At 34.8% G+C, this 17,204-nt stretch overlaps 1 protein-coding gene across 5 annotated transcripts in view; it reads left to right on the plus strand.

Moving 5' to 3' along the window:
- PLS1 (plastin 1) overlaps positions 1-16,913 on the plus strand; it is a 126,816-nt gene extending 109,903 nt beyond the window's left edge. For all 5 annotated transcript variants that reach the window (XM_068547342.1, XM_068547340.1, XM_068547341.1 and 2 more), the window contains exons 12-16: positions 1,649-1,763; positions 8,331-8,464; positions 8,908-9,031; positions 15,997-16,121; positions 16,358-16,913. In XM_068547342.1, coding sequence (XP_068403443.1) covers positions 1,649-1,763; positions 8,331-8,464; positions 8,908-9,031; positions 15,997-16,121; positions 16,358-16,493 — 634 coding nt within the window. In that variant the 3' untranslated portion in view covers positions 16,494-16,913. The remainder of the gene's footprint in view (positions 1-1,648; positions 1,764-8,330; positions 8,465-8,907; positions 9,032-15,996; positions 16,122-16,357) is intronic.
- The last annotated feature ends 291 nt before the right edge of the window (positions 16,914-17,204 follow it).

Raw genomic sequence — 17,204 nt, forward strand, 5'->3', positions numbered from 1 at the left:
TATTTAGATCCTGAACTGCTAGCACAGGGCTTCTGGGTGTATGTAACTTTTGGAGCGGGAAAGGGAATTCAGAAAATTCTCAAAAATAACATAACCTTAAAAAGAACCATCGGGATATAGAAAAACAATAACCAGAGGTCTAGTTGGCACCAGAACTATGTGTCCATGAATTTGTGTCTGGCTCATATTTCTAAACCCACCTCTAAGTGATTTTAGCTCCCCACCTACATATACCAAACCAAACCCAGACCGAAGCAAAATAAAAATTTAGATTGATTTTAACTGAAAATTCTCTCCTCTCAACAGGTTATTAAATATATTTTAAGAACTACTAGTCCTAGAATTTTTCTATGACAAGTTGGTTCTGGAGCACATCTTAAACTCTCTGGAAATCATTTTAACTCTCTGGGCATCAGTTTCCCTATTTGTAAGACATGAGTAATAAACCATACCACATAGAAATAAGAATTCCTTCAGAGTAAAAAAGAAAAAATTCATGAAATAGATGAGATTTCAGAACCTATACAACTACTTCAGTGATTTATTTTTCATACAAAGTTCTCCATGTGCTGATAGATAACTTAGCTCTTAATTACCTTCGTCAAAGGAGGACTTTCTCCGTCCTTCACTCAGCACAGGGTCCAGCCCCCTTCACGGTCATATGGTGTGTGCTCAGAGATGCAAAGTAACTTTAATATGAACCTTAGCAAAACATAACTCAATGAACAAGCTGTCGAGGGAGAAAAGTCAGGTAATTCATCACAGAGCTAGCAATTAAAAAAATCAATCACTGTTGCATTATGTCCTTAGCATACAGAATTGAAAACAGACTCAATAGACATACTCTGCGCACCTCGGAAGAATGTGTTTTTCTGAATACAAGGTAGTAGTATTATTACTTCAGTAACTCCTACTTGCTCATAAATTCCTTCCTCTTAATGCTCGCTATTTAACATGAACAGCTTCCTACTGAGTAGCTATTGTGATTTTTATATAATTATTTTTTAAAAGTTTTAAAAACCATAATACATGAGTAATAGATGAACTCATTCTCACTGCACAAGCTTCAGGAAGTATGTATGTTAAGTAGAACAAAATAAAATATGATAATCCCTTTTTACTCCTCCCATATTCCTTTTTTTCCTGACCAGAGGTAATTGCTATTAACAGTCCATATCACACAGAGGTATTTAAATACTACTAATTTTGAAAATATTTTTAATAGGTAATAAACTGTATGCAGTGTTCTGCCTCTTGCTTTTTTAAACGTAATATGTTGTGTAAAGCTTTTCATGTTAGTACATAGAGATCTACCTTATTGTGTCTTATGGTGGCCCAGGAATCCATGGTATGGATACTTTATTCAACAGCCCCTACTGCCAGGCCTTTAGATTGTTTGCAAATTAATAAATACTCTGGGAGTGAATATCCTTGTACATATATCTTTGTAAACATTTATGAAAAAAAAATTTGGACAGATTCCTAGATTAGAATTTTTGGGTCAAATGATCTGTTCTGCCTGCCATTCTTTGAGCATTAAATGACCCTGTTGTATTTTTATAGATATAAGCCCATCTCCAGTGCGCTTAATAGAATCAGGTAGTACCAACATTTCCTTCTCCTTCATTTTCTTTTCCTCCTGTCTTAGTGACCTTGCAGATGCTTTAGTCATCTTTCAGCTCTACGAAATGATCCGCGTGCCAGTCGATTGGAGCCATGTCAACAAACCTCCGTATCCTGCTCTTGGAGGGAACATGAAGAAGGTGAATGAAATAATGACTATGGATATTTTATTATTGTTCAGATAGAAAACAGAGGATTTAGAGTTTCATAAAGCTTAGTAAAGTGTGGTCTGTCCCCACAGATTCAACCCAAAATGTGTTAAGCTTAATAGCCTTTTTACAAGTGAGCTTTAATGTTTGGAAAAATGAAGGCAGTCCCCCCGAGTCAGATACTGTATGCAACTGTTTTTATCTTTAGCAAGTTGTGATACTTAATGTTCTTTGAGATGTATCATAAATGAATTCCTATTTTATAATCACCAGAACTTGCAGATCTTCACTGGTTATTTGTTAATATTTTTCAACAAATATTTATTGACTAACTATGACCTGTACAGTGCAATGCCAGGATATAAAATAGTAAAAGGCATGGAGTTGGCCCTTAGGAAACCCTAAAGAAATGAGATATGTGTGCAAATAACTACAATACAGTACAGTGTATGCAAAAGTGAATATTATCAGTTTTAAGGAAGAAAAAGCCACAGGCTGCACTTATCAGAGGCTTCATGCAGGAGGTAGTCTTGAGTTATACTCTGAGAAATGGATAGAATTTTGGCAGAAGGAGACTGGAGAGGGGGCTGACGATTAGGAAGAATAGTTTGGCTATAGCAGAGGTTTCTGATAGGTAAGAAGCGAGTGTGAATGCCAAAAATTTGAAATGAAGCCAGATGTTGAGAGCCTTGAATGTCAGATTAAAGAGTTTGGGTTTTAAACTGCAAGCGCTGGGAAGCCGTTAAACGTTTTTGAGCAGGACAGTGACTTGATTACAGTTGGTGGGAGAATAGGTGGCAGATGAGTGGTAAAGGAAGTGCTTGTCTCCAATATTCTCCTTCCTCAAATAGGGGATCTGTGGTGTCCTTGGTGTACCTGCTTGTTCTGTTGAATTGCTGGTTTAATATTCAACTTTTCCTTTCTACCTTCTATATCAGGTTCATTTCCTTTATAAAGTAAAAGTATGTAGGACTTTAAAATTTTTATACATTCATTTAACTTTTTTATTTAAGAAGTAGATGATTTATTTATTTATTTTTAAATATCTTTATTGGAGTATAATTGCTGTACAATGTTGTGTTAGTTTCTGCTGTACAACAAAGTGTATCAGCTATATGTATACATATATCCCCATATCCCCTCCCTCTTGCGTCTCCCTCCCACCCTCCCTATCCCACCCCTCTAGGTCATCACAAAGCACCGAGCTGATCTCCCTGTGCTATGTGGCTGCTTCCCTCTAGCTATCTATTTTACATTTGGTAGTATATATATGTCCATGCCACTCACTCACTTCGTCCCAGCTTCCCCTTCCCCCACTGTGTCCTCAAGTCCTTTTTCTACGTCTGCGTCTTTTTCCTGCCCTGCCACTAGGTTCATCAGTACTGACTGGAGAGGATATGGAGAAAAGGGAACCCCCTTTCACTGTTGGTGGGAATGTAAATTGATACAGCCACTATGGAGAACAATATGGAGGTTCTGTAAAAAACTAAAAATAGAATTACCATATGACCCAGCAATCCCACTACTGGGCATATACCCTGAGAAAACCATAATTCAAAAAGACACATGTACCCCAGTGTTCATTGCAGCACTATTTACAGTAGCCAGGACATGGAAGCAACCTAAATGTCCATCGACAGATGAATGGATAAAGAAGATGGGGCAGATGTGACACATATATACAATGGAATATTACTCAGCCATAAAAAGGAACAAAATTGAGTTATTTGTAATGAGGTGGATGGACCTAGAGTCTGTCATACAGAGTGAAGTTAGCCAGAAGGAGAAAAACAAATACTGTATGCTAACGCACATATATGGAATCTTTCATTTAACTTTATCTTTTCATTTAAAATGATGTGTATATGGGAGTTCCCTGGTGGCACAGTGGTTAGGATTCTGGGTTTTCACTGCCGTGGCCTGGATTCAATCCCTGGTTGGGGTACTGAGATCCTGCAAGCCGTGTGGCACAGCCAAAAAAATAATAATAATAAAATAAAATAAATGATGTGTATAATTTAAATATATAATACAAATTAATGGACTCAAATTGTTATAACTTATCAATATGGCTACTATGAAATCAACCTGCAGTCGTATGACTTAATAACTATCTCTAGTGGAATAAATGGAAATATAACCATATTCCTGGATAGAAAGACTAAATATTATAAAATTCTTGCAAATTAACTTACAGATGGAAAATAATTCCAGTTAGAATTAGAAGAAGTCTCCTTTTATGTATATGTGGGCATGTGTGTGTGTGTGTGTGTGTGTGTGTGTGTGTGTGTGTGTGTGTGTGTTGGGGGATGCAATTTACAAAGTGATTCTAAAGTTCCATTGGAAGAAGAAGTAGGCCTAAATCATCAAGAACATTTTCCAAGAATATTGAGGGAGGAGCTGTTAGAAAATATAAAAAACTTATAAAGCTAAAGTAATTGAAATAGTTTAATAGGTATATATATACAAGAATGGAATGAAATAGAGTAGCCTAGAAACCTATCCTAGAATATAAGAACTTAATATATGACAAGGTGCTTACTAAATTTAGTAGGGAAAGAAAGGATCGTCCAAAACATGATGCCAGAACAACTGGTTAACTATTTTGTTAGGGAAAAGAGCAATTTTCACCATGTGTCATCCACCAAAATAAATTCCAATGGAATGAAAGTAAAGGGGTAAATGTTTAATAAAACTTTAAGAAAATAGAAGTGAGTGATAATCTACTCTTAGAGTGATAAATTACAAAGGAAAAAATTGATACAGTAGATACATATAAATTTAAAACTTCTGTATGCAAAAATAAACACCATAAACAAAATTAAAAAGCAAATAAAAACAAACTTGGAAACATTTGCAACAAAATGACAAATGGTTAATATCCTTAACATATAAATAGTTCATGAGTCAATTACTAAAACTCGACTACTATTACTAAAATTGTAATAGCAAAATGGGAGAGTGAACAATATGAGTGAAAAAATCACAGAAAAAGAAATAATGATGGATAATATACACATGAAAAACTTTTCACCCACAATAAAGAAATGCAATTTAAAATAAGAAACAAGTGGATTACACTGCATTCAATGTTAGAGGGAGTGTTCATTCGTGTAACCTTTCTAGAACAGTTTAGTAATACATATCAATAATCTTCAAAAAGTCCTTTGACTTAATAATTTCACTTATTATCTATCCTGATGAAATAATCAGAAAGTCAGACAAGAAGTTGTGTGCCAAAATGCTCATCATAGCAATGTTTATAGAACAAAAAAAAACAACTTAGTTGTTCAACAAAGGGGTAATAAACTGGGATACACCCTAAATGAAGTAAAATGTACTATTAAAAAATAGAGTTTTTAGTGTTTTAGTAATAATGACATGGAAATGAGGATACAAAATTGTATATATACATATGAATCTAATTTGTTTAAAACACACACGCACACACATGCACACATGCACGCACACACACACGTGCACACACACACACACACGCATTCAAAAAGGACTTCGTCCTCCAGATCCCTAGAATATGTATGTATTTATAGACTTCGAGATTTTTTAAAAAGCCCTATTTTTTTGAAAGAATGACAAAAAAGAAAGGCATCATAATATTAAAGTAATTAAATGGGTAGTATAATTACAAGAGATTTATATATATATTCATATTTTTCAGTATTTCTAGTGGTTGGACTGTCTACATTTTATATTTTATTTGATATGCCTATAATTCTCAGGGGAGTAGAATTCAGGAAATTTCATTAGCTAATTTCACATAGGTTTGTTTTTTTTTTTAGCATCTTTATTGGAGTGTAATTGCTTTACAATGGTGTGTTAGTTTCTGCTCTATAACAAAGTTAATCAGCTATACATATACATATATCCCCATTTCTCCTCCCTCTTGCATCTCCCTCCCTATCCCACCCCTCTAGGTGGTCACAAAGCACCGAGCTGATCTCCCTGTGCATGACTCTTTTTGAATTATGGTTTTCTCAGGGTATATGTTCAGTAGTGGGATTGCTGGATCGTATGGTAGTTCTATTTTTAGTTTTTTAAGGAACCTCCATACTGTTCTCCATAGTGGCTGTATCAATTTACATGTAACAGGAAAACAAAACTGAACCACTCACTCATTATATCTGGAATATTTTGTTAATTATAAGATGTCTCAATCATATGTAGAATGCTTCCTTTCAGCAAATACTAGCTATTTATAGAATGAAACACAAGGCCTGAAATAAGTTCAAGATGTTTTAAAATTAAAGAAGCAGTACTTTCATGAAATGGTATCCAGGGAATTATTTTATGGACTTTGGCATTCATCAGCGGATGTCACTTGCTTCATTTGTAAAGTTCATAAAGCTGCACCACTTGAATAGTCTTTCTTCATTATTTCTTCAGTATTTCTTTTCTCTTGGAACTCTGTATCCCATTATGTAATTTTTCTCATTTTCCAAATGATCTAAGCCTCACTTTTGAAGTGCTTGGTAATCATTTCTTCCATTAATTCTATGAGACTATATTCTGCAATTTTTTCGTGCTTTGTATTCATTCTTACCTTTCACAGGGTCTTAAACTTTTTTAGCCCGACAACTCTAGGAATTTCCAAGGCTCAGTTCTTGGCCTAATGCTCTTAACTTTCTGTAGTTACATCCTCAGAGAGCAGATTCCTTTTTAGAGTGTTAAGTACTACCATAAATATGGTTACCTCTAGGAACCTAATTTCTTACTCTTTCTCTAGTTTGGTACCTCTCCAGATCTTAGAAGTATTTTGCCAAACTTGAAATCAAATGTTGCCGAAAAGTAGAACATATCTTTTCCCTTACGCTAGCATCCATTTCCAGTTTCTCTTTCACTGCTGGTCACATCAACGTCTTAGCCCTCTAGACTATTAACCCTGAGCTCCTTTCTCACCGTCATTCCCCTCAGGAACTTTGGTCAAACTAACCATAAAACAGGTGGCCCTTCATTGGAACACACTTTACATGAGTGGTTATTACAATTTGCTAGAAAATTGTCCTGTTAAAATGAGTGGCAGTGGAAAATATGCTGTTTTTTATCTCTCCTGTTCACACTATTCCATAATCAGGGCTCTGCTATTTTCCATAAATTAGGAATTCATTTTTTAAAATTATGTGCATATTTCTATTTGGAAGACCAAATCTATAATATTAAATGACTAGTAGGAAAGAGAATTTTGGAATATTATCTCCATGCACGTAAAAAAATGAATACATATCAAAGATTTGATTTAACTTATTAAGGGAACCAGGCAAATATTACAGCAGGTTCAGAGTATCTTCTTGCATTTTTATTTGTAACAGGCTGACCTCTGGGAATTTGGATTCTCTTTTTGCAAGTACAGTACCCATTAATTTGTACAAATTCTGTTATTGTGGGGTCCTTTTCTCACCTTTCCTGGAAATATTTTCTTCTCCTTAGAAAAAAGTGTATCTTTGTATCTCAGGTTTACTTGTTTTTTAATGAGGCCTTAACTAACTTGGGAAAGAAAATCAGGAGAAACCAGTTATACTGTTTTTCTTAACAAAATGTTTACTTTATTCTAAAAAAATATTTAATCACCTTTTATTACTGGTGATATTATGAGATCTTACAATTTCACTGGGGGAAAGGTAAATACATATATGTATGTGTGTATATATATGTACATACACACATTTATATATATATGTTCTGAGGTAAGAAGTATAGTACTAGATGACTGGAGATAATAAATTTCTGTAGAGCCCAGGATAGACAAAAAAATTTTAATTGTACTTATACCATTGGAAAGAAGTAGTTAGGTAGATAATTTACTTGGTGTTCATTCATCAGATTCTTACTGTAGACAGGGCACCGTGCTGAGTCCTGGGCTAGGGGTGGGGAGAGTATGATACAGATTTGTACACTTTATAGTTTTTGCCCTTTAAAAGGAGCTTATGTATGGTTGGCAAAAGAAAGTTCATAAAATGCTAAGTATAAGTAAAAGATGGTGCATAAGTATTATAAAATAACCATGATTGGCAGTTCATCAAGGGATGCAGATGATACGGTTAAGCTTAATCCTTTGATGAAGAAAATTGGCTAAAAGCTTAATTTTAAAGGATGAGTGAGATCTAGATATAGAATATTGGAGATGAAGTTAGATTCTTAATGAAACAATTTCTCTATTCCTTAATTTTAAATGTAGACAAAACAACATTGATTACCTCTATTGATGAAATGCAGAAAACTGGGTTTTTAGTCTCAGATTTGCCACTAATCAGCTGTGTAATCTTGGACAGTCAAGACTTTTAGAGTAAGAGAGGATCTTTAAACTTTTCAGCCAGTTGTTTCTCTATCTAGGTTAACCCCTCAGTGCTTTGATATGTTCAACTATAAAATGGGAATAGTTATTTCCTTAATTTCACTGGGTATTAGGAAATGAAATTCTGTCATATAAATTTTCAGTGTCGTCATAATTATTTTTCAGATGACTGAACTAGGCTGGCATATTTAAGAAGTATATTAAAAAATTTGTATTATACCAAAACGTTTACTTACTATTATTTACAGATCGAAAACTGTAACTATGCAGTGGAACTTGGGAAGAATAAGGCCAAATTCTCCTTGGTTGGCATTGCTGGGCAGGACTTAAATGAAGGGAATTCCACACTTACTCTGGCACTGGTGTGGCAGCTGATGAGAAGGTAAAGGCTGATTTGTTTGTGACATCACTGTCCGTTTCCTTCAACAAGTCACTGAACTAAAACTTTAGCTATTTTTGAAGAATAGCAAACACAGAAGAAACATACAATGTGAAATATATTAATTTTTAAATGATTTGTTGTTGATAATAAATTTTTTATAAATTATATTTTGTTTTAAAAGTGGGTCAATCTCTAGAAACACAATTACTTTTATTAATGCCTCTGAAACACTGCTTTGTAAGGAGTTGTTTTAATTTTTAAAAATACCATATAGTAGTTTTTGTTTCTGATTACTAAGCTCTGTACTAGAGCTTACCAGACTAAAATTAGAAATATTTATTAGAACTGAAATACTTCTTAAATATTCATCTAAATATTGATATAAATGATGTGAGAGCAAATTTACCCCTTTCAGTCTTAAATATGTATCTCTTCTGTTACAGGTACACGTTGAATGTGTTATCGGATCTTGGAGAGGGTGAAAAAGTAAATGATGCAATTATCATTGAATGGGTCAATCAGACTCTTAAAAGTGCAAACAAAAATACTTTTATTTCCAGCTTCAAGGTAATCAAAAGCTATTTAAAAATTTGCGGGGGGGGAGAAACTAAGTTTAAGAAGGAACTTGTATTGGGAATTACATTGGTTTAGGTTTAGAATTACATCAATGTTGTATCTCAGAAACACACAATTGATGAGCTTAGGCATACTAATTATTTGGCATGTGTAAACCAGAAATATTCAGTTTGAATTCTTATATTTTTGACTGGTTAGCCTATTGAGTATAAATGCAGGTTAATATTATCGGACTTCAGTCATCTAATCTTAAAAAAGAAATTGAGCCAAAAATCCAATTGTCAAATGAAAAAAGAAAGATAAAAAGACATTGCTTATATAGGACCTATAATGTTTTGTGCTCCCTAGCAGCAGTCTCAGAATTGTATTGACATCATTTCCAAGGCATAACAGAGCCAGCCAAAGCGATTCAAATGGGAATTGAGAAAACTGGTAGGAAAAACAAAATCTTGTCATCTGGCTTCATCATGGCACTTAACACTCACTTCCGAGCATTTGTGGATGATTCATAAAGCACTCAAAATGTAGTCTGCACATACATACCAGCTAATTCTCATGCATTTCCATTGTGTGTTGCTTTTGCATGCAAGCTGATATTAGCTACAAATAAGCATGTCTGCTTGTACACATTCGTTCAGTGAACCTTGTGTTTGTGATTTTATTATATGTGAAAAATTAGCCATCAATTTGTATTTTTTTAGTGAAATAAGAGTGCAAATAGATGAAACCCTAAGCTCTCCCAAGAGTTATCTAACCATCTTTATTTTCTTCTTTGCCTTTGCTATATATGTTTGACAACATGGTAGAGCAGAAGAAATGTCAGAAATTGATAAATTCAATCTTCTGTTCTTTACCAAAAACTGAGCCCCAAAGCAGACAGCTGGATGTTGACAGAGATGTTGCCTGAGTCCTAGTTCAACTGTTTCTTTCTTTTCCATCTTGGAAGGAACTAATGACATTGAGTTTTTGTTGTTGCTTATTTTTAAAAAAAAAAAGAATTTTTAGTCCGTGATTTGTCTTTATATATTTTAGATATAAAACACAACTTAAAATGTAAAACAGGAAAGGGGACATATAAAACTCTCTAATTGACAGTTACTCTTTAAAATTGTTATACTGAAATTATATACATTTGTACATTAATTTGTGAAAAATAACAAGCAGGTATATCATTAAAGTAAATATAATGAGAAAATATTTAGAAGCACATTAATAAATATTTATTGAGCTCTAACTATTAAGTAACATTTTTGGTAAAGAAAAAGATGTAAGAAATTATTTTGGCTCTCACAGTGTTTGCCATTTACTTCAAAGACAAAATTTGTATAACCGAGAAGGTAACAATCCTACAGGGTAAATGTTAAAATCCAAAGAAATAATACAACTAATATGGAAAAATCTAACTGATCATTTCCAACTGAATGGTTAGTGGAGACAGTTGGACTTTATTTGAGCATCAGAGATGGAAGCAGGATTTGAATTGGTGGAAAACAAGAGGGTAATAATAAGCTAGAAGGGGGTCCACCTTGAATAAAGGCAAGTCTGAGAAGGTTAGGAGAAATACTCTGGCTAGACAGGATTGTTCCTAAGGGATATAGTGCAAGGTATAGGCTGGGCCAAGACTGTGGAGGAATCTGGCCTTAAAAAGGACATTGATAAGGGGAGTAACGTAAGCACAGTACTTTAGGAATACTGTTCTGAAGGTAGGGAGCAGGATGGGTTGGAGCAAGAGTGGTGTAAGTGCAAGGAAAGTGCTGAGGCAGAACTCAAGGTGTGAGGTGATAAGGATCCTGGGTAGGGGTGGCAGATGGGCACTGGGAACTTTTAAGAATGGATAGTTATTTGCAAAAGAACAGGTAGGGTTTGGCTTCTTGACTTAGGGAAGCACAGGAAAGAGAGAGGAGTTAAAACTGGATGTTTGGGGCCTGGGTAACTGGAAAACTGATAACAAAAATGGGGATGTCTGAGGTGCAGCTGCTTTCTAAAAAAGGCAATGAATTCAGTTTTAAGCTTATTGAATTTGAGGTAATTTTCAGGAAATGAAGAGTTGGATGAAAAGAGATATTAAAACTAGGATTACAAGCTTGGTGATCAGTTGAATAGAAGAGAGAGCTGAAAAATGGGAGTACACAACCCATTTAAGGGAGAGAGCTCACAGAGAAAAGCAGGCTTGAGACTATGGTTTTACTAGAACTGAGGTGGTAGAAACATATTGCACAAGTGCTTGGCATTTATATATGCTTGATAATAAAACCTTTAAACAGAATATAAATAAGAAATATAGCAGTGCATGCTAAAAAGTAGTCGGGCTGGGGAGGTTTTTTCCAACTCAGTGTGTTATATTTGAAAGCTATGATAAATGGTACTAGTAAGAACCTATTAATCATAATCAAGGCAGTGCTGTACCCAGAAATTTTAGAAAAGACAAATTTACCCGTTTTAGTTGCAAAGTAATTTTTCCTCACCAAGAAGATGAGGAGGTGGTATATCAGCTAATGACAATAATCATAATTACCATTTATTGAGTCCTGTGTGTCATTATGCTAAGCATTTCACACATTGTTGTTTCTTTTAATTCTCTCAACTCTATAAGCAAAAAGGTGAGCATTAGAAAAGTTAAATACCTTGTCCACTGTCATCAACTATTAAGCAGAAAGCTGGATTTCATATCCAGATCTAACTGCAGGCTGAAAGCCAAGCTATGGAGTTGTATGGCCCCGGGTTTGACACAGGCTTAGCCACTTCTTAGCTATGTGACATACTGCTCATTCATTCCATAAATAATCAAAGCTTACTCCGTGTCAGGTACTTTGCTAGGTGCTGTGACTACAAAATGCTCTCAAAGAGCTCACTGTTTAGGAAAGGAGGCAAATAAGAAAACAGGAATCACAGTATGGGGTGTTAGCAGTGCTACAGAAATCAGCTAAGGAGAATAGGGAGCATGTGAGGGCATGTGTTTTCCAGAAATCTTAGCAGTTTATACTAACAGCTGGGTTACATCTCTTGATGAATAAAACTGATTTTATCTCTGGCTCACATTTAGTATCTATGTAACCTTGGGCAAATTATTAATTTCTCTATACCTGAGTTACCCCATATTTAAAATGGAGGTATTAATAGTATCTATCTTCTGGGTCTGTTGTCAAGCTAAATAAGTTAACACATGTAAATAGCTCAGTCATACCTGGCACACATTAAGGGCTCAATAAATGGAGCTTACTACACTACACTACTGGTACTGCCAATATATAAAGGGCATCGTGGAGAGGTTCCTGTTGTGATTTTTTTAGGGAATTTTGGCGGCCACAACACTGTTTTTCCACTTTTATTTTCAAAAGTGACAGGAGGAACAATGGAATGTAATGTCCTACTAGTTATGTATATCAAATTAAGAGAAGAGATGGTACAACTCACTAACTTGAAAATCAAGGGCTTCCCTGGGGGCTCGGTGGTTAAGAATCCGCCTGCCAATGCAGGAGACACAGGTTCGAGCCCTGGCCCAGGAAGATCCCACATGCAGTGGAGCAACTAAGCCCGTGCGCCACAACTACTGAGCCCGCGTGCCACAACTACTGAAACCTGTGTGCCTAGAGCCCATGCTTCGCAACAAGAGAAGCCACAGCAATAAGCCTGCGCACAACGAAGAGTAGCCCCTGCTCGCTGTAACTAGAGAAAAGCCCACGTGCATCAACGAAGACGCAGTGCAGCCAAAAATAAATAAAATAAATAAATAAATATATTTAAAAAAAAAAGAAAATCAAGCCAAACTCTAGACTAGTTATCTTTAATATTCTAGAAATTCTTTTTGCTTAAGTAATTTCTATATGATTAACTTAAGGAAAGTGAAAGAAAAATTATGAAAATGTATTTATATACTAAACCAAGGGTTTTACAATAACCCCTGCCCTTTTTGCAGTAAAATGTCTTTCACTCTTAATATGCAAATCAGGGGAGCTGGAAGATAGGCCTGTTTTTTTGGAAATAGGAAGATAAGGAATCCAATATCTTTAGAAACTTAAATTTTTCATTCAACTCAGTAAAAGTTTTTCTCAAGGTGAATCATAAGGAAATAGGTGGAAAAATCCTTGTTTCCTAAATCTAAGTTAAGAAATATTTAAAATACCACAAAAGGGTATAAACTTTCAGCTATAAGATGAATAAGGTCTGAGAATCTAATATATAACATGGTGGCTATAGTTAACACTCTTTTGTATAACTGAGATTTGCTAAGAGAGTAGAACTTAAATGTTTTCACACACACACACACCACACAAAATACATACATAAGTGAGGGTGATGGATGTATTAATTAATTAGATGGGAGGGATCTTATCAAATCATCAAGATGTACACGTTAAGTATCTTACAATTTTATTTGTCAATTTTAACTCAATAAAGCTGAATAAAAAACAAAACAGTTTTCCCCAAACTTAAAAAAACCCTCATAAATATGTAAACAAGTAATCAAAATATAGCACAATTAAGCCACTTGTCTGATTGTGAATCATCATAGAAATATTATATGAAAAGCACATAGAAATTTTTAATTTATTATAGAATGACATGCATGTTAAGCTTTAATTTTAGAGAGTATAACAGTGTACATTAGAGTCTTCTAGAAAGCTTATTAAAAATGTAGATTCCTAGCCCCATCCACAAATAATCTGACATCACTTTGAGTGCAAGGATTAATTTGTGCTTTTACTAAGCACCTCAGGTGATTTTCATGTAGGCGGTCTGCAGGCTACACATTGAGAACGTATGTGTGAGAGTTTTTCAGAAATAGAAAAGATGCCCAAAAACCAGATCTGGATTACCAGCATCATATAGACTTAAGGACCCTTATTATTTTTATCCCTCTATTTCTACTTCACCCCCAAAAATCTGTTTCATAAAATGAACATTCCTGAAAATGAAGAATATAAATTTTTCTAAAATTAATAAATGTAGTAGATCATGGCCCCAAAAAGAACTTTGTACTCTTCACATGGCTTCAAATTGTTTTATCAAACATTTATTAAGAACCGCATTTGGGGGGCTTCCCTGGTGGCGCGGTGGTTAAGAATCTGCCTGCCAATGCAGGGGACACGGGTTAGAGCCCTGGTCCGGGAAGATCCCACATGCCGCGGAGCAACTAAGCCCGTGCGCCACAACTACTGAGCCTGCATTCTAGAGCCCGTGAGCCACAACTACTGAAGCCTATGCGCCTAGAGCCCGTGCTCTGCAACAAGAGAAGCCACTACAATGAGAAGCCAGCGCGCCACAACTAGAGAAAGCCCGCGCGCAGCGAAGACCCAATGCAGCCAAAAATAAGTAAATAAATTAAAAAAAAAAAAAAAAAAAAAGAACCACTTTTGGCCAGGAACTGTACTAGATGTCTTCATTTATCTTAATATTCCCAAGAATCCTGTGACAGTTCCATTGTAGTGATTAGGAATGGGTGCTTTTGGCTTCAAGTAACAGAAACTCAAAGTGATTTAAACCAAAAGTAAAGGCACAGAACAATAGCAAAGATCCAGAGGCAGGGTAGACATTAGGATTGGTTGAGCCAGTAATTGAGGAATGTCAATCAGCTTTTGTCCATCTCTGCTTTGCCGTCTAAAGTGGTTTCCTCTAAAGTTGGTTTTCCTCTTGCTCATTGGATAGCTGCTGGTTGTGCCAGAGGTTTCATCCTCTCATTCACATTCAGGAGGGGGTGTTGCTAGCTTTCCATAGCTCTTCCTGGATAGTAAGGGCCTCACATTAAATTAAATTAAATTAAGTTAAATTAAATTAGTGATTGCCAAATAAATCACTGTGGCAATCAGATGGGATTCCTCCCTTTGGCTTTTTTAGACTATTTTTTCCAACCTTTTTTCATTATTGTTTGCCTAATGAGTCTTTTAGACATTTTCTTCCTAAATTCCCCTCCCCCCATGAAATTTTAATGCCATAGATATTAGTATATCTGTTATTCACTGTATTGCTCTATACGTAAAAAGAATAAGTTTATCACCTTACCCGCAGAATAAACGGTCTACACTAATTCAGGGTCGCTCTTGGAGCTGTGGATGGGGTTAATTTTCCTTGAAGCACATGTCCATATATGGATACAGAGCAAACATGTGGGTTCTGGTAGGATGGAGAAAGTAGTAAGGAGTGGATTCTGGGTAGGCAAGCGACAGTTGCTACTATTCATGCTGAGAGACAAAACAAATAATTTGTTCAAGTGCTGGTAAGTTGTACAATCAATTCAGACCAGGATTTCTGACTTCAGTAGCAGTGTTCTATCCACTAGAATTTCGTTGTCCATTTTTAGTTGCCTTGGAGGAAACTTCAAAAGTGGAGAGAATCTTGGGCGTTAGAGTCAGACAGTCGTGGGTTCAAATACTGGTTCTGTACGTACTGGTTGTGTGAACAGGTCTTTTGAGCTTTCTGACCTTCATGTTCTTCATTTTAAAATGAGAGATTATAATTTCTTTATTACTAGGCTGTTAGGATTAAACAAACTGAACATGTAAAGCAACAAGAATAATGCCTTTATAAATATTAGTTCCTTTCCACTATTATTTTAATTTTTCTTTCTGAAAAATATTAAGTGAAGGCTTAGGAGTCCATGGTGTAAGAAGAAGAATGTTACTAGAATTTGCAAAACTATTCACTTAAAATTCATCTCCTACTCCCTTTCAAAAGTTGTTTATTTTTTACACAATGGATACTGTAGTTAGCATACTTTAGGAATTGTCACATCCACAAACCTTATTCCAGGTATGATGACAATTCTCTATACTGTAAGCTCTGTAAGGATGAAAGGAAAAGCATATTTTAAATGGTTTGTGATTTGTGTTGTTTGCAGAATAGCTGAATGTTAAGTATAATGAAAATGTATAAATTGCTTTTAGTTATATGGTTATGATCTTCTGGTCTGACATTTACAAAAGATGTTTATGAATGTTCATCTATTCTTTCTTTTCTAGGACAAATCTATTAGCACTAGTTTACCTGTCTTGGATTTAATAGATGCCATTGCACCAAATGCAGTTCGTCAAGAAATGATCAAGAGAGAAGACCTTTCTGATGAGGACAAGCTGAACAATGCTAAGTAAGCCTTTATGGTTTATATTAGAACATAGTGGCTCTTTTGTTCTTAATCCTTGCAGGTGAGGCTATTATGTCCTTAAAATTCACAGTTTTAAGTACAATTTATGTGAGGAATACGATTTAAAGACTCACAAACTTAACTTTCTTGTAAAGTTAACCTTGTCAAAATGTTTCATTCTTTTGTTAACATATATTAAGTGAAAACAAATAGCAAGATATTTTTCTTGTCTTTTCAAGATACGCCATTTCAGTTGCTCGAAAGATCGGTGCCCGGATATATGCCTTACCTGATGACCTCGTGGAAGTGAAACCCAAGATGGTTATGACAGTGTTTGCATGCTTAATGGGAAAAGGACTGAACAAAATAAAATAATGAAACATTTATTATGATTTTCTGCCACATTAAATACATTGAATGCCTCACAGTTTACAGAATTCTGAAATGTAGTGGGTATTAAAACCAGAGATTATTTGTATGCTCAACACAGTTGTATGAATCATTAATGAATTTAATATCCTGTTCATACTAGCTAGGATTTGTTGACAATTAATTTACCAGTCGATACTAATAAGAGTGTGTTCATTTTCAAGATGATATTTATGATTAAATTATTGTTTCCTGAAAGTCTCATTAAAACAAGACTAATTCATTCTTTTTCATGGTTCAAAAATGATCAATGCAAAACTTTTTCTGCAGGTCCTGCTGTGAAATGTGTTTTGATTTTGTGTGTGTGTTGATTTTGATCATAAATGTATTCAAAGTCATAATCCAGTTTAATCCTTTTATTTTTTTCCTCCAACTATGTGAAGTGGTCCAAAACTTTAACTTTTCTGTAAATTTCTATACTGTCTAAAATTTTTAAGTGACAAGTATTGTTCATTAACATTAAACTTTTTTATATATAAGGACTAACTCATGAATAAACTTCAAAGTACATTCTCTTGTATAAGTAGCAGGAGCTTTTTACGTAAAACTTAATTTTAACTGCATCGATACTTTACATGTACTGGTTTGGTAATACAGCTTTAACTATGACATGCAGCATATATATGTTGGTAAGATGTTATTAGAGAAATATGTGTG

The sequence above is a fragment of the Eschrichtius robustus genome, chromosome 6 (genome assembly GCF_028021215.1).
Source record: "Eschrichtius robustus isolate mEscRob2 chromosome 6, mEscRob2.pri, whole genome shotgun sequence".
In the NCBI taxonomy this organism is placed as follows: Eukaryota; Metazoa; Chordata; class Mammalia; order Artiodactyla; family Eschrichtiidae; genus Eschrichtius; species Eschrichtius robustus.